This window comes from Falco rusticolus, chromosome 3 (assembly GCF_015220075.1).
Source record: "Falco rusticolus isolate bFalRus1 chromosome 3, bFalRus1.pri, whole genome shotgun sequence".
Taxonomy (NCBI): domain Eukaryota; kingdom Metazoa; phylum Chordata; class Aves; order Falconiformes; family Falconidae; genus Falco; species Falco rusticolus.
Genome location: NC_051189.1, coordinates 118,724,005 through 118,746,623, shown reverse-complemented (window position 1 = coordinate 118,746,623; position 22,619 = coordinate 118,724,005). Strand labels below are relative to the sequence as shown.

At 46.6% G+C, this 22,619-nt stretch overlaps 2 protein-coding genes across 5 annotated transcripts in view; one reads left to right on the top strand and one right to left on the bottom strand.

Annotated features, from left to right (window-relative positions):
• Positions 1-226: 226 nt before the first annotated feature.
• On the bottom strand, positions 227-5,557 carry UTP11 (UTP11 small subunit processome component). Of its 2 annotated transcripts, none has more exons than XM_037379450.1 (8): positions 5,371-5,557; positions 5,197-5,258; positions 4,432-4,534; positions 4,062-4,175; positions 3,243-3,336; positions 2,807-2,937; positions 1,142-1,252; positions 227-524 (listed from the first exon to the last, which is right to left on the bottom strand). In XM_037379450.1, exons 1-8 carry the CDS (start codon positions 5,431-5,433, stop codon positions 441-443), a joined length of 762 nt encoding a protein of 253 aa, XP_037235347.1. In that variant the 5' UTR covers positions 5,434-5,557; the 3' UTR covers positions 227-440. The 2 variants fall into 2 exon arrangements, with proteins under 2 accessions (XP_037235347.1, XP_037235348.1); XM_037379451.1 differs by lacking the exon at positions 227-524 and adding an exon at positions 840-926.
• Positions 5,558-6,591: 1,034 nt separating this feature from the next.
• FHL3 (four and a half LIM domains 3) overlaps positions 6,592-22,619 on the top strand; it is a 28,957-nt gene continuing 12,929 nt past the window's right edge. Inside the window, exon 1 of one of the 3 annotated variants that reach the window (XM_037379447.1) lies at positions 6,592-6,702. The gene's annotated coding sequence lies outside the window, so the exon portion shown is untranslated. Of the gene's footprint in view, positions 6,703-8,728; positions 9,018-22,619 lie in introns of those variants that run through there. The other 2 variants (XM_037379448.1, XM_037379449.1) reach the window with 2 other exon arrangements.

The window sequence follows — 22,619 nt, the reverse complement described above, 5'->3', positions numbered from 1 at the left end:
GACAATTCAATTTAAACCTGCTTGAAAAGACAGCTAAAAAAGCTGGTTTGAAATCTCTTCTGCTTTTGGATGCGCCACAGGCACTGGCCACAGCACTGCTCATTACAGTCCCGGAGAACCTTTCCCGTCTGCGTGCTCCTTGCAACCCATCTCTCAATTCTGACCTTGAGTTTTCAAGGGTGGTTTATGGTGCGTATTACTAGGACATGCAGGCACCTCTTGTGGCTTCCCACTGTAAATACCAAGAGAACAAACTCTCTGATTTATTAATCAATTAATTAGATACAATATATTTATGGCTACGGCAGGCCCACTGTAATTCGTTTTAACAAAGTGCTAGGCTGCAGCAGAAAACAAACACACAGTGCATCAGTCCTCCTCCAAAAGGAGGATCCTCCTTCTTTCTAAGCAAAGCCAGTAACAATCATTTAACAGAATTATTAACGTTTCCGCTGAAATTTGAATTTGTAAATAGCTGGACCACTTGTTGTCTCTTTCTTCACCTTTACTTTATGAGTTTTGTCCTGGAAAAAAGAACAAGAAAAAAATATTTGCTGGCATGCAAAAAGGAAGAAGAAAAACAACAAAAAAAGCCAACCCACCCTCATAAATAAGAAAGTCCCTGTCTGGGACTGACAAGACATTAGTGAAAAATGGTTGCCTTTCATTGTTTAGGTGGGAATTGTATTTCCATCCACTCTTCCCACCTTTAGGTTGTTGGGCACAATCTATTTTGTTCACAAGCACCAGCGAGTGGTGAGTCCCACTGAGACAATTTTTTTGGTCATTGGGATTTTTAAGATCTCATAACCTACAGAAATGGTTCCTTTCCTCTGCTACTTGAAAGTATTGATTTAGTACTTGAGAGATGGCAACAGTATTTTAGAAAATTCTTGTGAGCACCACTTCAAAGGTGAGTCTTTGTCCTTGCTCACATGGTAAAACTTGGACTAGCACATATAGCCATGGTACAACTGAAATGCTTCATCTCCTCGCTTTTTCCCTACTAAAAGGATTAGTTATTTTTAGGAGTTGCCTGGAAGTGTCAGTATAAAATCAGAGTGAAGAAACACATATATACAAAACTAGATCTAATGACCTTAACAAAACAGATTCAAAGAACCAGAACTAAATCTCTCACCAAAAGATCTTTACGTGTCTGGATTTTCTGTGCAATAACAAACATGGCCTTTTCTCTTTCAATGCGCTGCTTCAGCAGGTCATACTGATTCTTCCTTTGCTGGGCTAATTTCTGGAAGAAGAAAAAGAAGCTGCTTTACGACAGAGAGCAACAAGATGCTATGGTCTGTAACCAACCTGTTCTGAGGCACTAGGACCACACAAACATTTTTTACATTTTAAAATCATATTAAATAATATTATTTAAATTCTGTGGCTGGATTCCAGAACAATTTTAACCCCTAGTATGAGAACCAAGATGTTTTCTAGTTAGGACTTAATTCCTAAATCCAAACACAAAAATCCAAACCTCTTCCAATTTGGTTTAGATGCTGTGCAACCTTGTTCAGTAAGTGGCTGGAATTTAATTTTTCTAAATCCTCTGAATTTCAATGCTGAGTGCAAGAGAATATCTAACTCCTTAACAAAAACCCAGTTTATCCAGAGGAGAAAAAAAAAAAAAAAAAAAGACCAGAGACCAATTCCTGAAGTGCTTAGAAATTGCACAGAGGCCTCTCATAATGCAACTTGTTTGGTCACGTTTACCTACTAAGAACGGATGGCTTTCCCAGCACAAAAATGGTATTACTGCAGGTGTGATTTAGGTAATTAAATTAAGAAGAACAGATCCCAACATGTTTAAAGTATGACTCAGATGTTTAGAGGATAAAATTGTCGGTCTACGACTTGTCCAACTACTTTACTGACAAGCCAAACTGAGAAAGCTGGCAAGAAGAAAGGGACCACAGGGTGTTTGTTATCTGACATCTGATTTGGAAAAAAAACAAGTTACAAATTTACCAATCGGCATTTTAGACAACTTTAATTTTACCTTACACATACCAACTCAAACTTACAGGACTGCCCAATATATCTAAACTAATTAAGTGGTATTTACAGTGTTAAAGCCAAGTGTAGCTACTTCTGGGACAAAAGCACTGTGATACTAAATCATCAGAATCAAAGTTGATTGCGTAAGCAACTCATCCTGAAGAATCACAGAATACTTTAAATAGGAAAGCCAGGAATTAAGATTATAGCTGAAATGTCTCTAAGAAGGGGGGAGACAAATCCTGAACTTCAAGCCACATCAGGCTCAGAACCTAAATGAAAAATACTGCAAGATCAGAAACCCAAGAACAGATACATCTATTTTGGAATAAGTTTCTTCACATCCCTATTCAGGGGTGCAAGGGTTTTTGGGGAGCTTTGAAGTGAGACTTAACAGTGGATGCTGCAAAAATCACACTTAAAACACATAAAATCTAATGAAAAGATAGTCACATAGGTGTACGTTGTGTAACAGAGGAGAAATACATGAATTTTGCCAAGGAAACTGCCTAATCAGATCTATACCATTCTGTTCCAGCCTATATGTCACAACTCTCTTATTTATAAACCACAGTGGACTGGGATTCTCTCTCGGTCAGTCCAGGGGAAGATTTCACTGTAGGCTCCAGGCACTTGATAATTAAGTGACATTCACTACAGCCTTATATCACCAATAAAAGTTTTAAGACAACAGAAGAACTTTGTTCTCCACAACCGTCCAACAAATCCTTTCTAGTGCTTATTATATGAAATGTGTAAACCATTAAGAAAACTGTAAGACAAATAGCGGGAGTACCTTTAAGTGGGCAGGATCAGTAGCTCCCTTCAGCGTTTCTTTCTGCAATGTTGCAATGGTCGGTCGGTTGTACACTCTATCTACGAGCTCTGGAACGGTATCCAGATGAGTTGCAATATCAAACTCCTGAACTATAAATAAAAAGAAATTTAGTAATTAACTCACATGGACTTCTTTGACTAATGCTCAGCAAACCTTCCAAACATGTAGCTTAAGTACAACCAGCAACGGAAGCCCCAGCAACATAGCTCCTGCAGAACTGAGGTCTTACCTAGTAACCAAAAGAGATTTCTAGAGCACCTGAATTATTATTCCTGGGGGAAAAAAATACCTTTTTTTAATGACAGTGGCATAAAGAAAGCACGATGCTATTTTAAACAGCATACAAAAAAGCATCACAGAACAAGTTTTCTGATAAAGCCTATTTAAATCTTACCTTCTTTTTTGGTATCAAAAAAGAACACATGCTGGTTGGGGTTCTTCCCCTCGGCATCCAGGAGATGGAGCTCTGACTTCAGCCGCTCGATTTTCTGCCGGGGAAAAAAATTACAGTTTTGCCACACAAGGTAAATAACTCCATGAAGTCAATTCCAGTTTGTTTCTCAAATGTACAAGCATCTGAACTCTTCCTTCTTTTTTAATCTTTGAAAATACATCTAGTGTATATTTATGTCACGTCTTCATAACCTTTTTGAGTAGAGGTTAACAGTAATTTCTGGTATTTCCCAGCCAAATACATAGAGATCAATTTTCAAAACAGTAAGTATCAATATGGCAGACAAAGTAGGAACGATTACCATGAAATCACAAGCAAAAGCATGAAGGAAAATTCAAGGCTGACTTTATAATTTTTCATCTGTGGTGATGGTGTGTGAATCAACATCAGAGCATGAAACATTTTCATAAATGGGTCACATTTCTGTTGACTGACTGCCTGCCATACCCAAACAACCCACTGCAGTAGCAGTACTCCTCAATTCTTTATAAATATGAGAAGCAACACTATGTGTTTATAATGTCTGAAATTTACATAAGAAATTGCCATGTTTTATAATAATGCACAGTAGTTTTTATTATTCAGTATACCTTTAGGTTCTGTATACAGAGCTCCACTGACATTTCCGTCTGTCACTTCCACTATCACACAAATCAGATTTCACTAAACATAAAGCACAACAGACAACAACAACAAAACCCCACACTAAAAAGCACAATTCTGAGCAAACCGGAAAACACTAAAAAAGTGAAGTATTACCTTGGCTTCTGCCACTCTTTTCATTTCCACATATTTAATATCCTGCGTCCTCATCAATTTCACCTGTTCAGGGGTCACTTCATCCTTTGGCTGCTTTATTTTATGAACTCCATCCTAAAACCAGATGGAACATAGCACTTGCAGACAGATACCATTCCAGCTATAGTGTACTACAGGTCCTAATAATAAAAGCAAAAGAACCTTTTTGCCCTTTGTCCCTCATTTTCTTCAAAGCCTTCCACTGGCACCAAACCAAGCCTACTAATTTATTTACTGATTTATAAATTAAAACTAAAACAAGGTAAAAAGAAATTATGTTGCTTACAAGTAACAGAGTGCAACCCTGCTTGAAGGCAATTTACTTTCTCACCTGGAGCTCTGTACGTATCATTTTAAAATAGAACTCATCAGGATTCTTGTCCAGAGCTTTCTTCTGAAGTGCTCTGAGGGCATTCTGCTTCTTGTGATAGTCACTGCGGGTGAAAAAAAGAATAAAACCAAAGTTGTTCAGCAGTTTCTCCACATTCACACTCCCCAACAAGATGCTGAGTCCTTAAAAGTGATGCTCTGAGCCTTGAGACCTCACACAAGACTCCACATATAGAGCTGGCCACCCGAATTACTTTAGCTTTAGTTTATCCTTTAACAAAGCTGGAAACAAATAGTGTCCAACAGTAAGGGTCAGAGGAGTAAAGGAAACACGTTCACCCATTCTGCAAAGCTTAGACAGCTGCTCAGGACTCCCTAGATCTTCTACAAAGTCAGCCGTTAAAGATGGAAGATAATGCTTCTAAGTCCTGCATTGATCATAATAACAACGATTTTGTGAGGCCTTGGTCCTACACGTCGCCCTCCCCCGCCTCAGGCACAGGGATACGGAACGGTCCGCACAGCAGCCTGGCAGGTGGGATCGGACACAGCGGTTCCGGTGCGCTGGAGAGCGCTGGCTCCTCACGCCGCCTCTGCAGTGCGCGGCATCTCGGCGCAGGCACCGCTGCGGCCACAGGCAACGCGCTGGAGCCCAGTAACACTCGTGAGCGCCGCCGGGCCGAGCCCCCGACCCCGACCCCGGCGCTGAGGCCGCACGTCGCGCCCAGCCCGGGCCATCCCCCCCCTTCGCAGCGGCCCGACTCACTCAGCGCGGAGCCTGTAGTCCTTCTTCTTTTCTAGCAGGCCCAGCTTCCTCCGGGCGGCGGGCTAGGAGGGAAGGTATAGACAGCATAGGCGGCCGCCGCGGCCCGCACCAGAACGGCCCGGCCCGGAGCAGCCCGGCTGAGGCGGGGGAGGCGGCGCGGCCCAGCGCACTGACCTGTGCCCGCTCGCGGTGCGGGCGCTGCCCCGACTTGGCGGCTTTCCTGAAGGCGGACGACATGGCGGCGGCGGGAGCAGTAGCCTCCGCTCGCCTCACTCAGGCCTCCCCACCGCCGCAGTGCCCCGGTGCGGCCTAGTCCCGCGCAGCCCGCTGCCGCCGCCACGCCGTCGAACACCGTGCGCTGGGCGGTGGCAGGAAGGGGCGTGGCCTCGTAGGTGAAGGGTCGCGCTATGCTTGCCGGGAAGTGGCGCCATCTCCATGGCGACGGCGGGGCCCGGTGCCTCAGCGCTGCCCCTGCCCGGCCGGGCCCCGCGGCGGGAGGCCGAGCGCGGCCCCGTCAGCTGCTGCGCGGGTGGGAGCCTGGGCCCGCCCCGACCGCCTCCGGGCCGGGGGCGTCTCTGCCGGTGTGCGGCCTTGAGAGCCCGGCCGGAGCGCGGGCACCCGCGCCCTTTCCGGTGCCGCTCGGCGGCAGGGCCCGCTCGGGAGACTCGGCCCCGGTGGGAGGGGAGTCTGGCGACTGCGGGTGGCCTGAGTCCCGGAGCGGAGCCCCGCCGCTGCTGGGTCCCCCGGGCTCCGGCTCGCCCTGCGCGGCCCCTGTCCGCGCCCTGCCGGGGTGCGCAGGCCGGGCTCCGAGCGGCAGCCTCGGTGACCGGCGCGGGGAGGCGGCCGGGCACGCCCAGCCCCACGCGTGTTTGAGCCGCGGGGCGCGCTGCGAGCGCAGGGCGGCGCGGCGAGGGAGCGGCGGCTCCAGGAGGGGGAGCCGCAGGGCCGGCGGTGGGGAGCGCTCCGCGGGGCCGCCTAGTGTCCAGCACCCGCAGCCCGAGCTGGGACTGCCCCGTGGGGCGGGAGCCGGCGTGTCTCTCCGCTGCCCCTGCCGGGCCCGCGGCCGGCGGCTCTCCCGCAGCCCGCCGCAGCCCTCCCGCCACAGCCCCACGCCTGCCCAGCTGAGTAGCGGGGAAGCGCGGGGCGGGCTCTGGGGTGGGCCGCTCTGAAGCGAACGGGGAGGCGAAGGACCGGTGCTGGGCCGGCTGTCTCGGGAGGGCGGCACCGGGGAGCATCCCGCGGGGACCGGGGCCGCGCCGCCCCGCTGCTGCAGCGTCTGCGCGCTCCCACCGCCGGCGCGGCCCCCTCCTGGCTCCGGCGGCGGGCGCTTGTGCGGGGCGGGTACAGGGCGGCCGAGCCCGCCGCCCCCGGAGCGGCCCGGCCCAGCCCGCCGCGCCTGAGCTCCGCCCCGGGCCGGGCTCCTCGCCGTGGGGCTGGGGAGCCGCGCCGAGCCTGGCCAGCGCCGGGCGAGCAGCGAGTGGGGGCGCGCCCCGGGACACCGACCAGGTGGGTCGGGCCGGGCCGGGCCGGGCGGCGGGAGGCGGCGGGGGCCGGGGCCGGTGGTGGGAGCTGCCGCCCGCCTTGGCCCCGGGGTGCGGGGGGCTGGGGGAAGGCGCCTCGGTGGCGGCCGTCCCCGGCACTGGCGGGGGACGGGGCATCCCCGGGGACCCCGGCCGGGTTTGCTGTGTCGTTACCCGGGATGTCGCTCTCCCGGAGAGCCCCGCTCTGGTGTGTGCCGCCGAGCGCGGCTCGCTCGCTTCCTAAACAAAAACGAACAAAAACCTTTCGGCCTCGTCTCTTTCCCAGACCGCGAAGTTGCAATGTTTAACCTGTGTTTTATTAAGAAAGCTCTGAAACTTTATCCAGCCAATAAACCCTGAACTAAACTTAAACCAAATGCCCAAACGTAGTACAGGGAATTTTTCAACACATCCTAAACGGTTGCTATGTTTCCAGAGAATCGCCGGGTAGCTATGGGGGAAGACTGCTCGCAGCCTTGCTTTTTTTGTGTGTGTGTGCTAAACAAAGACTCAAGTCACAGTTTGAATTTTGCTATTAAAAAACAGCTCAGCATCTTTTCAAAGTGTTTTTTTACTAGACACGGGTTTGTTTCCGTTTTTTACATTTTCTTACGGGTAATGTTTTCTTTTTTGGTTTCCAGTTTTGTCAGTATTTTGTACTTGTGGTTACATTAATCGCTTTGACTCTTTCATGAGAATTCATGGAAATGTGGATGTACTTTATAGTTAGCTTGGGTGAAGACGTTAGTAGGAATTACCTTCCACTGACTCAAAGCTGAAATGGATGGTGTACAGCAGTGGTTACTTACTTTCACGGTGCAGGCTTTGTGGTCTCTATGCTTAGATTTTAATTTAATACATTCGCTGTTCCTCAGTTTTGAAAACCATAAAGAAACCTTTCCACAGTGGAGAGCCTGTGGCAGGAGCACAGGGAAGGCTGGCCAGGACCAAGCCAAGGGTCTGATGGATGCAGTGTCCTGCTGGTGAATGCCTGGGAAAGGCTGTGGGCACGTTTCTTTCACTTTTCTGACTTCTCAACCAAGCATTAGAAATCTGTGGCTCTTTTGGCTGCTATGAATGTGTGATTGTCAAATATTCCTTTACTGTTAATTTTGAGAAGCGTTTTCTTGGGTATTTCCTTAGGAGACTCTTGTATTTAAGTATCTGCCATAAGTAATATTTTTCTGGTGTTCAAAGGTGTGGAAGCTGTCTTGTTTCCCTAATTAGCTTTGTCAAAATGTGGTTTAACTTCCTGAGAGACAGGCCGTCGGCAGGACAGCAGGAAAGAAGTCTGTCATTTCTCCTGTCTTATTTTTGTGCTGTGTTCTTTCCTTTTCCTAGGATGGAGACTGTATGGTTCTCTTGCGTCTCTTGCTGGCTGCTTCCTTAGAGGCAATAGTTGCGTTAGTGTAATTCTTACCCAGCGAGGTCTGTAATTTTGTATACTTTAAAGATTGGTTGCATGGCATAGGAGACAAAAATACAGGCAATATAGTTAGTTGCGGGCACTAATTATAGTGGATGCTCTACAGCAAAAAGTATGTTTTGGAATAAGAACTTAAACCTGCACATAGGGAGTGGTGGGAACACACTGAAGGCGGCAGGGTGTTGTTTGGAAATATCCAGAATTCCCTAGCAGAAAGCCCTGTGAACAGTTGCATGGTCCCAACTTCTGGAGCACCACTGTCTCTCCATGTTGGATGTTTTTGAGGCCCCTGTTGGGGGAAAATCTGTCCATCTCCCCTGGCTGCAGAACAGCATCCAGTGAGCGGTGACTGTTGTGCTGAAGCTGAGGCTGGTTCCTTGGTGTGGGGAGGTGGGTAGGACGCTGCCGTTCCCTCTGCAGGACTTGCAGCCATCTGCGGCATGTCTGCTGTCAGCTCGGCTTCCTGTTTACACTGCAGTTCGTTTCAGAGCAGACTTTGGAACAGCTGTGCTTTTCGAGGACACCACCAGCCGCGGGTGGCTCAGCTCCCCGAGATCATCGTGGGGAAGAAAGGCAGGAGCCTCCTTCCTGGCCCGTGTTATTGTGGTCACCCTCATGACACGCACTGGTTATTTTCTGTGGAGCACCAGCCTCGTGTGGCTATAGCTGGTGGTGTTCGCTGGTCAGTAGATTCCTGAGGGGTGTAAGCTCAGCGACGTTCTTCTAGGTTTTGGACCTAGCAGCTTTAAGACAGAGGTGAACCCTTGACTGATGGAGCCAGGAAGAGCTCTGCCGGCAGGTTACTGAAATTCCCAGTCCACCAACTCTGGAAGCACTTGGTTCTGTTCACAGCCACGACTCGCTCGCTCTGTGAGGTTAGTCGCTTTCTTCAGGGTTCTTAATTGTGCTGAGCTGATGCTGTTACATGGCCTGCTGTTTTTTTAAGTGCCAGCAGGAAAATAGAATAAACTGGTAACTCGTAGTGCTCAAGTGACTCCCACCCCCTCTCCCTGGAAGAGGACTTTTATGGTAATCACAGCACTGATGCACAAGATTTTCATGGTAGCCTGCTGAGGTCCTCATTCATGCCTGTGGAGTTTTTGCTGTCCTTCACTTGCATGAGGTCATGCTTGAAGAGCCCTAATTGCAGCAGTAGCCTGGGGATGGAGACATGAGTGTAAACCTTTCTGCTTCTGCCTCACCTTTTGTGTGAGAAAGTTTCCATAGACAAAGAAGGTGTTTATGGAAAACTGAGGGCTGGCTGGTCTGAATAAAAGCCAAGCTTCTTAACTGGTCAGACAACTTTGTAATTTCTTTTAACTGCTCAAGTAAGGAAAAAGTTTCTCCTCTGGTGGTCAGTATTCAGTATCCCTGGTCGACATCTGCTGTTCTTGGGTTGCTTGTGCCCACCGTGGAGCGCCCAGCTTGGTCCGGCAGGAAGGTTGGTGCAAATGACGTTTGCAGTTTTGCTCAGCATTCGTCTCCAGAGCACAAGCTGCTACACCTCGTTCCTCAGGGGGCTTTGACTATTTCTGTGAAATAGGTGCAATTTCAATCGCCAGAGTGGAAAAATTCAGAGAGAACCTGAAAATGTTGTGCCTGGTGATGTCATGAAAACCAGTGTAAATGATGGGGGTTTGCTTTTGTTTTTTTAAAGACAGCTATAACAATAGACACCACCTGCATCTAGGAAAAGGAAAAGACCAGTTGTTAGGGGGCAGAGAAACCAGTGTTATTTGATCTTCAGATTACCACCAAGAGTTTAGGATCACTTTTAAAGGATAGGACATCCAAGTATGAGGGCTCAGTTTGCAAGCAGAGAGGTTCAGCTGCACATGCTTTGTTGGTTTCAATGGGACTGGGGTCCCACAGCTGGCCCTAACGGCTCTGATTGCTCCCTACGAAGCTGCTGCAGCATTTTCCATTCTGCAGTCATTGCGCAGCGAGGAGGTGGCATTTCCCATGAAAGCGGTTGTGTTGTTCCAAGGATTTGTCCATTAAGAAGTGGTGGGTCTTTAGCTGCAGTTGGAAAGACAAATGCTTCGTTCTGCGGAGATGTAGTTGCTGAGAAAAGTCCTTGCTCTTTGTTTCTTCTCTTCCTTCTGTTTTGCACTGGTTTTGCCAGGTGTAAAATACAATTGTCAGCAGTTTACAGGGAGGAGGGGTGTCAGTTTTCCTGTTGAAGAAAATATCAAGGGTCTGATTGTGAAAGGAAAGGGGAAATGGAAGAATGCCACATGGCTTCCACCTTCCTGTATTTCATCCTAGCAGGATTGCCTCTGCTGAGTGACTCACTTTGTGTCTGTTGATATTTGCTAAATGGAGAACAGTTTTAACAAATGGTTCTGTCCTTACTCAACAGGAGCCCACTGAGAGGATAATATTACTCTGGGAGGAATCGGAAAGACAGGTCCGTTAGAGCAAAGTTAATAGTTAATCAAGAGTTATTTAGAAATGTCTCAACACAGAATCCAAATAGCAATGGAATGAAAATGCTGAAATTTATGTTTTTGTTCTCAGTGCAGTCTCACTTTGGCTTTATTTGGCCTGTGGTCATCTGACAACATTAACTTGTATAATTTTTTTATTTGCCTCTGAATATATTACTGTAGAATGTCCTAGGCTTGCAAGCTGCATAGTTCTTTTATGTAAAGTATTTTGAACTTTTCAAATAGGAAATTTTTTTTTTCCTTAAAATCAGCACCATGGATAAATATTAACTCCAGACCCTTTTGATTGTTGTCATCGCTGGGTGAAAGTTTGTTGATGCTTATGCCCAACCTGCCCAGTGCCAGTTCAGGAGTATAAATTATCTTCCAGCACCAACCTGGCAGCTGGTGCCAAGGACGTAATCCTAACTGCTTCCTAATTTAGCTTTGAACATCTGAGCTGTAAGCCAGAGGAATGTGCTGTATCTAACCTGGAGCTGTTAGCAGCCTCAAATGTCATAAATTCAGTGAGCGGAGAAGCCAGTGTGCAGGTGACCGGACAGCTGGAGCTGTTTTCTCTACACACAAGGGGGAAAGGGACCTCTGAATAGCTCAAGGAAATGCTCGGTGTTGTTGGAACGGCCGCAGATCTGCTTCCCTAGTGCTTCCTTCAGCACATGTTACACTTGACCCTGCCAGTACTAAGCGCCAATAGGAGTCAAGACATTGTCCCCAGTGGCAGATTAAACTGCTCGGCCATTGTTGGGAGTCCAAGATTTTCCTCTCTCGCCCTGTTTAAATGACTGCTTGGATGTGCAGCCAAAGTAAACATGAGCTAATAAAAAAAATGTAGAGATAACAGATACAGAGTAGCTGTTGTGGACTAAACAGACATGCTGTAGCACAAAGATGTGTGACTTCTGCTTGCATCTTTGCTTTAGTTTTGAAGCTCTGTTACCTGAAAAAGAGGTGGTAGCAGTCAACTATAACTTCCTTTCTGTTGGGATAGGGGAGCTGTATTTATGTGTATCCTTTGAATAAGAAAGGCATCTGTTAGGCTGCTGAGGACCTCGTGCCTGCCTTGCAAGGTACAGTGCGCAAACCCCAGCCTAGCACTTCCTCACTTGAGAGCTGCAAGTGCCACAGCAGCCCATGCAGCTTCAAAATACTTTCCTGTAGTTCCCCACATTCTGTTTCCTTGTTGGCAATTAATGCATTTTCAATTGACTTTTTCATTGACTCAGTACGCAGCCTGTGGAGGCCACTGCTGTAAGATAACATTGAGATCAGTAGTCTGCATGGGGCTTGTAAGGAGGTGAGAGATCTACATGGCTACCAGGAGTGCCTAAACTTAGGGTGAAGGAAAGAATGAGACTGGGAAGGAATCAAAAATGTTTCCATGTGTGAAGCCACTGTGGAGTGCTGGGGGATGGACTGTCCCTGTGATGCAGTGCTGTTGAGTCCTGTGTTCCCTTACAAAAGGTGCTGAAGTGAATAGCTGGAGAGGTACAGCAACTGCTTGGATAGAACTGTTTTAAGTGCTTGTATGCTGCTAGCATATGTAATTGCTGTGTGTCTGAAGATGGCTGACCTGCTGTAGTCCTTTTGCAGTGGCTTTCTTTGCTTTCCTCTCCCTGCGGCCTGGGGTGGCAAGCCTTGGCTCCGTGGGATAGTGTGGTCTTGCTCTCTGTCCTCCAGCCTCTTCTGTAGCATATGTAGAATGGTAAGCAGCAATCAAAAGGTTATAGAGAAACTAAGGGCTGAGAGCGTGATAGGACATTAAAGGATTAAAGGCTGCTGGGCAATAATTACCATAAACGATGCAGACAAGTCCAGATCTAGGAACAGTTTTTTCTCTTTCATCCCAAGCCAGTCATGGCTCATGCTGACAGCACACCTGGAAATGAGGTAACTGAATACTCTGCCCACATTGTTCAGATTTGCCAGGGCTTGGGCACAGACGTAGCATGTGTTTTCTCTGCTCCTGGGCAACCTTTGTTCTCCTTCAGCCAGAAAGTCTTACTGATGAAATGAGACAAGACAGGGTGCACTTCTTCCTTTCTCGCTCCTGAGACACCTGCGGTGTAACTTTCCTGAGAAATACCCTTTCCAGATGTGGAGATCTTGCTGCTATTGAAGTATGAGGCGGAAATACTTCCAGCACTGCCTGAACATGTTATTTAGGTCAATTGCAAGGAAGATGGCAACATGAATCAGAAAAGGAGTTGGAAGAGGAGGAAAGTCATTAGACAGCATCTTGATATTCCCTGCCAATGCAGGACTTTTCTCTGCCAGCACAGAAGCACATTTATTGCCTTCTGTGCACTCTGTACACTCCTGTAACTACGAGTAGCTGGACTGGAAATGAAAGAGGGCTGCAAACAAAAGCCTTGCCTTTATCATTCTGCATCAGTGTACCTGTTTCCTGGTGTATTAACTACTCTCTGAAACAGAGGGATAGAGCAAGGTCTCCTCCTCACCCCTCTGGAAAACAAGATCCATCAGAATAATTGCTCTGACTGCATCCATTTTGGGTGAATGAGTCTCCAAAAGATGCTTTTGTGGAGGCACAGTCATCGCATTTTTGTGGCAGCTGCTGGCTTGGTGGAGCGCTGCCCGAAATAGCTGGGATGGTTTTCCCACCAGGTAGCGGTGCGCTGTGCTAGGTGCGCGGGGCAGCACCGAGGAGCGGCACCGAGGGGCGGTAGGGCTGCAGGGGGTGAAGCAGAGCCCAGAGCCTGAGTGCGCTGGGCCGGGCGTTGGGCTGAAGGGATGTCAGCGGTGGTGGGAAACCTAAAAAGGTCCCGTTGGGCAGGGCTCTGCCAAGCACTCTGTTTCCCTTCCCAGAGGAAGCAGCCTTAATTTACCCCTTGCTCTGTAGAGACCTGTAGGCTAAAACAAATTATTCTTACGCAGTAGAAAACATTGGGACCAGCTTTAACTTATGAAGCAATTTGCCAGCTTTTAGCCTCAGGGTCCCTAGTCCCTGAGGGCTTTCCAGCGTAATGACTTGGGTTGGTTTCCCAGAAAGATTCTCTTGGATATGAGCTGTTGGCAATACTCTGGCTCGTTACTGGCCATTTTATTTTTCCAAGAGCCAGCTCTTGTTAGCTTCGTTCTCACAGTATTGTTTTCTTTCTAGAAGTTTTTGCTGGCTCTCCTAAACTATCACATGGGAATTGCTTACTAGCTTAGATTTATTTTTTTTTTGTTTTGACCCAAAGCTGCGCTTTGCTCCCCTCTGTAACACTGCCAATATAATTTCCAGTCTCTTTTAAGCGTATGTTTTGCAATAATATCTAAACTGTTGGCTCCAAGTAACTGCCTTACAGAGAGATTAGTATCTTTTAACAAGGAACTGAGAAGCAAATAGTGAGAACAAAAGCAGTATCTTGAGACCCTGTAAGACTATCCTGACCTTTCCCAAAGGCCTTGGCCTAGACTTCAGCATTTAACTAGCAGATGGCAGAGATCAGGGTGGACTTTAGCTTGCATAGTCCTCTGCCCAGTCACTCTGTTTGCTGGAAATGTGCTCTGCACATTGTTGCCATCTGGGCTTGACTGTACTATTCTTATAATCTCCAGGGAGCCCTCTCTAGCAGAGCTCATCTCTGATGGAAGTCCTCTTTGGCTGACCTTGCGGTGAGGCTAGTATTAGCAGCGTGGATTTCTGAGATTTGACAGCAGCATTCTTCACAGGAAGAAAACTGGCTTGGGAAATGTTTTGCCCTGGCTGGGGAAGAAGGTATGCCCCTTGCCAGTTGTGTTCTCCAGGTATCCAGCTGGGTACGTGGTATTAAGAGAGTGGGGAGGTCAATATTGAAGTTTTCAAAACTTCAGGAGAAAGTACTGCAGGAATGCGAGGGCCTTCAGAAAACCAGATGAAAAATTGCCTTTGCTTTAGATGAGAGAACTAGATGTAGAGGTGGGAAATTGTGTGAGACCATTCAGGAAATTGGCAGTAGTGGTGGGAGCACACCCCGCATCTTCCGATGTGAAAAAGCTCCTCCTCTGTTTGCAGCAGTGCATGTGTGGGAGGCTGTGTCTGATCTGCAGAAATAAAGATTGATGGTTAGAGAACTGGCATATTTGGAAGGGAAACGTCTCTCCTAATTAGCACGCTGCTCTGTTTGAGTTGCAGGTGAGTGGCATTCCAGTTGCTCCATGTATTTTTCTGAGTTGTTGCTGCTTAGTGCATATGACTGTATGTGAGTGCACAGATTTCAGCATCTCCCTAGGACTAAATAGCACCAGGGTTAAATGTACCTGCTTTTGATGAGTCTTTAGCTACCAAGTTTTGTGGCAGAATAGAAGTGTGTAAAGCTGGTGCCCTGGTGAATGTTAAATGGGGCTAGCTACACTGACATTTCTCTCCTCATTCATTCTTCCTTTGTAGTGCACTAGTGTCTGGAGGTTGCGAATTTCAATTAAATTTGTGCAAAATGGCTTTGGGGCAGTTTCTGTTTGGCAATCTTTGTCGTTGTAAATGTAAAACCTGATGGACCAGACTAAAATAACACAATTGGAATGGATTTTCTAGAAATGTCTTTTAATCCCTCTGAATTGTGATTCTTAAAATTTATATTCAAATGTCTTTTGCTGCATAGGGAGAATGAGGGCTCCAAATGGTGTGAATAACTGCTCTTGGCAGCACTATTTACCAAAGTAGTAACTAAGGTGGATCCTCTATGTTCTGACCTGCCCAAGTCACAGGTCGTCCATTTGCACAGTTGCTGCGATGTCCCAGCGAATTTCCTGCATTGCTTTTTAAAGATTTATATATGCAGTGACAAAAAATAGTCCAGAAGACCCACATACACCATGAAGATCCTTTCCTGATGTTATGTGCTGTGTAGCTACCTTTTCCTCCAAGCTCTTCCCAGCTGGCCTCATCTCTCCATGTGATTCCAAGGTTTTTACCTTTATTTGCATGAGTGAGCCTGGGGTTGTGGTGTTCCCTTTTGCTTATCCTGTCGTAGGGCAGGCAGCTGAGGTGTGTTGAACCTGAGGCTGAGCCTCAGAATTATGAGGGAGCTGACTAATAACTGGCTGCTTACGGAGGGGAATGCAAGTCAGCTGCGGGGGTCCTGCCAGCAGGTAGAATCTTCATCTGAATCTGAATGAGCAATCTGCTTTTCAGAGGAGCTGAGCTGGCTTTGCCTGGGATCAACAGAATGGATAGGTGCTCGGCATCCCTGGAATTGAGACACCAAAATACAGGCTGCCAAAACCAAAAACAAGGCAAGAACAAAACCAAAAGCCCTCCCAGGCTCTGTTCAGGAGGCTGTGACTGCTCTGGCTTAGACACATGACATTTCAGGTGTGGAGGGGGACATCCCAGCTTGAGTGGCCAGTCCCACGGGCTGTACCGTCCTGGGAGCAGGACATCTGTGTTCCCGTTTGCATCGTGCAGCATGTGCTCGCAGACCTGTCTTCACTTTTAAATCCCACTGCTCTGTACTGGTGACATTTTGCTGATGGACAGCTGAATGCTCAACCTGTGGCATCCATTTGTCTTGTGCTTCCTCCTGCCAATCCCAGTTCGTCCTTAGTGAAAAGTTTCCCTCTTCCCTCGGCCTTTTGCGCTTTCTAGCTGTGCACTGGTTGGAGCTTGCTCGAGGCTACTTTTGATACAAACTCCCAGGAGGATTTGTGCAGTGGTCTCAAAGAGGCTCCTCTCCATGCCTGTCCTGTTGCAGCTTTGTTCCTTTGTTTCCCAGGCATCAGGACAACTGCCTTTCCTCCTGCCTTTCCTGCCTTTCCTCCTGCCTTTCGCAGCCTCTTGGCTCAGCTGGCTGCCCGCCTTCAGCCATGCTCTTGAGAAATCTTAGTGGAGAGTTAGACCTGGCAGATGGAGGCTGTTACCTCATTCCACAAAAATGCTTTGTTATTGAGAAAATGGAAACTGTCTGAGGTTTGGGAGCTGAATAGAGTCATTGGTGTCTGTTTTAACCGCAGTTTGGTGGTGGCTGCAGAAAGTTCCCCTCTCTGAGCGTTCCCTTTTCCTACACCCATAATCTTCAAGTCATCGGAGAGCTGCAGTGATTTAACTCATTAGCTGAGCAAATGCTGAATACTGTTGCATACTCTGCAGAAACTTTGCTAAAACCTCAGCATCTTCCAGCAAAAGAAAAATGGCTAGCCAATAAATAACCCTTTGCAAACTCTTGGCCAGAAAAGTGATCCCTGTGGATACCAAGCCAAATTCAACGCTTTTTTTTTTTTTTTTTTTTCCAAAATCTCAGCTGTGCCTCTTGTTTACTTGGTTTTTAAAAAGCTGTATTAAGATTATGCAGGAAATTCTTGGAGAGAAAAGGCTTGCATGGAGGCTTACCTTCTGTAATTCTTTAACACAGGTATCTGAATCCCAGTTCTGAAGAGAAATTTCTTTGCATTGGTGATTTTTAAAAATAGATTTCAGCGCTAGGGATTTGGGAGCATGGGAGAAAGAATAAAACGAGTGATTGAACTATTTGCAAGCTGGTTTTCATACTGCTGTGAATAATCACTTGAGTTAGTACAGAAAAGCATTAATCTAAATACAAGACTTATTTTAGTTAACAGATATTTGTATGCATTTGTGAAACTGCGGCATCTGATATCTCCTGCTGAGAATGTTGCATAAGCATTATTCATCAGGCACCCTAACAGAGCTGAAAGCAGCAGTGTTAGCTTTTGGGAAATAAAATGAACACTTTATTTGTGTATTTTTAAACTAATGAATCTTAGCAGGCCAAGTGAATGTCTTCCAGATGGTTTTTACATGACTAAATATTTTGGTCCATAGAAAAACCTAGAATACTGGAACCAGAAGAGAGTAAATATTTAATTATTACCCTGGAATATAAATATGACCTTGATATTTTGAATTTGTTTACCCGCATTTCAAGTGTTCACTTAGAAATTAATAAATTCATATGGTTCAGATCTTGTTATCTGGGAAGAAGAGTGCCTAATCAGCATCTTCTCCAAATTTATTTAAATATCACAGTGGGTTTCAGTAACAGGAATTTGCTTAACTGAAGAAATAATCCCAGCTGTTTCAGGCAGAACCCAGGATCAGTGTTTTAGCTGCAATGAACTGTTCCCGTTCTAGATCCCTGCTTTCTGTGGCTTTACAGCATAACTCTAAAAATCCTTTCCAGGCTGAGCTCTGCCTCCTGAGGTCTTTGGGAGAGTTTTTTAATATAAAATGCAAATTGTAAAAACAATTCACAGTTGATTTTCAGACTGGATCTTAACAGTTTAGAGTCCATTCTGGACATGTGTTGTTCCTGTAACTGTACAGCAGCCTTATTTCTTGAATGATCCAAGCGCACAGGATTTCCCTCCTGCGAGTGTGTCAGAGATCAGGTAATTTCTGTTGTAGTTCAGATCCGTGTGGCTGCAGATCATGCAGTTTCCCACTAAAACAGTGTGTATAGCAACTCAGTACTGCTGGTGAAAAAAATGCCTTTTTTTAAGGCTTTTCTAATGAAGCGAAAGAAATTTAATAATATAAAATGTCTATCTGGAAGGCCTAACTTCAGCGTGGTTGAAGATGAAAGTTCCTCTCTCAGGTCCACATCTGATGGTAGTATTCCTGGATATTGCTTAGGATGTATGTGAAGATGGTGAAGAAAGAACAGCAAGGAAAAAAGAGGATCCTGAACGGTCTCTGAGTGCAAGGACTACTTTTGTCAGCATCGTGACCCCACGTACTAACCTAAACTGTTGGCTTTGGCCAGCCGGGCTTTTGACCTCACCCTGGAATTCTGCTACCCTCATTTAAGGGAAACGTGGCTTTTTCTGTTCTCAAGAACTAACATAGTTTGAACTGGTGCGTGACTCCTGGCGCTGCACTACTCCAGTGCCGCCTTTCAGCTGCATGTGCTCACTTCCAAAGCCCAAAGTTTAAATAGTAGGAGCGAGTAGCGAAGGCCCGGCGTTACTTGGTCAAAAGATCTGGAGTCTGGATTAACTGTACTCTGCAACTGCACAGTACTGTGTCCATGTGTCATGGAATGGTTTGGGTGGGAAAGGGACCTTAAAGATCGTCTTGTTCTCTTCCTTCCATTTTCTCTTGCTTCTCACAAAGAGTTCAGTTTGTGGAATCTGTTTGGGCACAGGTCTATAAATGCATTAGTGGGTGTCCGTGATTTCCAGGCTGACGGGGATATGTGCTGCATCTCAGGAGAAGAAAGATAGACGAGGACTTGGATCTTGGTTCCATTTTTAGTTCTACCAGGCTTGCCTTGTGCCAAAAGCCTGTGAGGTGCAAATCCCAGGAGGGAGATAAAATAACTCCCTGCCCTGCAGGTATTATAAGGGTAAATAATGTTTTTGCTTGCAACAGCTGTTAGGGAATTGAGGAAGCAACAGTCCCATGAGAGGTACGGGATGTCAGATCTGTGGAAACTGAGCACTCTTGCATTTATGGTCTTGCACTGGTTCATCATATGTTATTTCCAGTAGGGCGCCTGGGAGCTAAACTACTTTCCAAGTAAAGAAACTTTTCTTTAGTTTGTGGCCTTAAATGTGGATTAGTTATTATCATCTGCCTCTCTTTCTCAGCACATGGAAATTTTGAAATAGAAAAGTCAGTGTTTAAATTTTAAGATGTTTCAGTGGCTACCTTTAATTCAGTGAACACTTCATACCAAGAAAATTGCTGTGATGCCTAGCAGAGCTTTCTGGAATATGTAGAGTCATAGTGGTACTTACTAAAGAGTCATTAATAGCAAGAAGTACGCGGTGTGTTGCATGTAACTCAGCCAAGAGCAGTTTTATTTCTAGTATTTCTCAACCCTGTGCAAACATCATATTAACTCACAGGAAGATTAAATCTGGCCCGTTGCGCTTGTATGGAAGCCTTGGATATGTTGCTTTTGGAAACCCTGAAGAGCTGCGTGTGGAAAGTCGCAAGCGCAGTTCAGGTTGGTGAAGGTGTTGGACCATGGGCACAGACTGTATCACGCTTCGTGCTCTGTGAAACAATGAGTCAGCTAAGGAATGATGAAATAAGTGCTTTCAAATCCCTGATAGCTTTGAGATTTAATTTTAGAAGAAGATGCAAAGCAGAACTTTGGATTGCCCTCTTTCACTCTTATTCAGAGGTTTTTGAATCACTGAGCTGAAAGTAGAGCATGCTGTTTGAATCACATGGAGCCTTTCCAGTGGAAATTGATGAGTTCCGCTAGCACCTGACTTGGTTAGGTTAATAACAATGTTCATTAGCTTTGCACTTCCTGATAGTTTTGCTAGAGAGAACAATCTTCTTTTCTTTTTCTATCATTGTGACACGGAGAAATAGAAAGGGTTTGAAAGTGAAATATATCTACACAGAACTGGAATTCTTAGGTCTCTTGTGAAAATCTAGAGTAACTTGAATTGTAAGTGTCTAATTTCCAGTCACAAGTAATGACATTTAAACCTCTGTAGGAAACGCAATCCCTGTGCTGATGTCACCCTCTGGTTTACGATGTGACTGCTTTTGTTTCTGGGCAAACACTCCAGTGTTTTGCTAGTGAAGCGACGATTTACTAGCGAGAGCCTCTTGCCGGTTGCACCTGCTCTCGCTGCCTGCAGTGTGAGTCCTCCAGGCTGCTGGGCTTTACGCTGCTCCATCCCATTCCACGATGCAAGGTAATGGAGAACTGGTCTGAGGTTTTGTTTCCAGAGCTTTGCTGATTTGGGACAAAGAGCTTGTAAATTGCCCATCCCTGTTGTGGTGGGTTAGGAGAGGGAGGGAGGGTTATTAGGGCGTTGGTGGTGTATTCCTGCGGCGAAGGCCACAACGTGCCTGACTGTGCCTACAGCTTCGGAAGGATCTTTCAGCCTAGTCGGAGAGCAGGCTGCTGTTGCGTCCTTCAGGGAACGAGTCTGGAGTGTCCTCTCTGCAGCAAAGAAATGGGGTGTTGCTCCATATCTGCTGCTTCAGGGGCTGAAACATCAACTCTTCTTGGTCTTTACCTGAAAGTCATCATGAGAGGAGCCTGCATTAGTTAAAATTCTGACCTTTCAGTTCCTTTTTAACCTGTGACAAAGCTGTTGCATGTACGTTTCCTTGTAAATCTCAGATTTGAATGCGAGAATTAGGTCCCGTAAATGAGCTGCAGGCTAGATCAGCGGCTCTCAGATATTGGGGGTTTTTTTTATGTTAATGTGCGTTGTTTCTGTAAAGAAGCAGTTTTCCTCTCTGTACGAGTGTTTAGTTACAGTCGGCACGTGTGCTTCACCATGCCCCCCGTCAGCAGCAGTTGTTCCGTGCTGCCGGTGTGGTGGGCAGCAGCACTAGTTCAGGACCCGACACATCCAGCAGGCAGGGGCATAGATGTTGGAAACTCAATGCGTGCCTGCGTGATAGAAAGGCGTTTATAAATTTTGTGAGCATTTGCACCCCTCACAGCTGTTTCCACTTAGCCTTTTGGATGTGGCACCACTTTTCCCTTTCGTGGGTACTACCACAGACCCTGTCTCAAAGCGTGGCAGCACAGCATGGCAGAAATTGGAAAGCACGTTGCATCCTGCAGATTTCTTTTTAGTGCTCGCAAGGAGTTATTTCTCAGATCTTACGTAAAATATGTGACAATTACAACTGATGGCTTCTCTTATTTAAAATGTGCAGTACTTGAGTAATTTTTAAAGGTGCCAAATGTGACAAATGCTTTAAGGAGGAGACCGATTTGAAGATAACCAGCTCTGTATAGTAAAAGGAAATTACACCTGAGGACCAGATCACCTAGCAGAGAAATCTTCAGGCACAGGAGGATACTCCTTTCACTTCTATGTTGGCAAGGCAGTGGCTGAAAGAAGAGGTTATCTTCCTCTCGCAGTGACCCTGTCCATCCCAGTTCTGTACCTCCCTGTGCCTTGGGGGCCCTGTCCTTCCAGAGCACTCCCTACCTTTTTTCGGGAGGGTTGCAGCTGGCACCTATAGCATCTCCCAGGCAACAAACGCTCTTAGTTTTGTTTCGGACCACAGGCAAGCAGCTCTCGGGCTGGTAACCCGAGACAGTTTGTCTTTGCCAGGATTCGGTCCTTCCCCAGATTTAGAAGCTGCTCACATGCTGCACTACCGAGCTGTAATTGCCTTCGCTTGCAAGGGACACCAGCAGCTGTAAAAAGTGCTTTAGATGGAGAGTGTCCTTACTTCTCGTGCAAACAGCCAGCGCAGGTGGGGAGGCCCACGGGTAGTGGCTGGCAGGGTGGGAGAGCGGCTGCTGGGCAAGAGCTTGCATGGCACGTGAGCCCCATCACCTTCCTGGCCTTCTCTTCGCTCTGCTGGTATTGCATGTGGGTGCAGAGAGCCCCAAAAGGCACAGAACCGCCAGTGTGACAGCGCAGGTTACCCCTCTCGGTATATCTGCTTATATGCAAGAAGCCAACTACAAATGCTCATGTTTGGGAGACAAAGAATCAAATCGGAAACAGGAATATTTTGACCTAATTTGGTGAAAAAATTCACTTTGTCCTTTAAGTAATAGGCATACATTAAATAAAACATGTCTGGTTTATATGTCTTTCCCTGCTACTGTAAGTCAAAGTTGCTTTGTTTGTTAAAAAAAACCCTGAAGCTGAGCAGAGGCTTAATCAGCAAAAGAGCTGCCAGGCTTTCCGGGGAAGGCAGTTAAGGGATGGAGCTCAGACCAGGCAGGTTTGCTTTTCAGCATGTGAGCACTGTGACTGCACCCATCCCCTGCAGCCTGTCCACAAGCTCAGGTGGGGGCTTGAAGCAGCCTCTTGATTGCCTTCATGTGCAAAACAGGCGTATAATCTCCTAAGTACCTTTTAATCGGGGACTGCAAAAAGCTTTGTAAACACTAACTTATACAGTTGGACTTAATGATCTTAAGGGCCTTTTCCAACCTAAATGGCTCTGTGATTCTGTCACCTCAGAAATAAGAATGGCTTCATCCTCAATTTAAGAAACAGCTGACCCTAAGGGAAAGAAAAGTGAACAGGGCAGCATAGGGCTAGGCTTACAAGAGAACTTTAGGGAAATAGAGCGGAATTCCATTATTTTGCAGTGATATCTGTACTCAGACACACAGACCCAAGAACTAGCAG

Excerpts from the sequence above, each read along its gene's own strand:
- UTP11 (XM_037379450.1), bottom strand. The coding sequence starts at position 5,433 with ATGTCGTCCGCCTTCAGGAAAGCCGCCAAGTCGGGGCAGCGCCCGCAC. Across the intron at positions 4,535-5,196 it reads GACTACAGGCTCCGCGCTGA|TGACTATCACAAGAAGCAGA; the intron begins GTGAGTCGGGCC and ends TTTCACCCGCAG. Across the intron at positions 525-1,141 it reads AGACACGTAAAGATCTTTTG|GACAAAACTCATAAAGTAAA; the intron begins GTGAGAGATTTA and ends TCTTTTTTCCAG.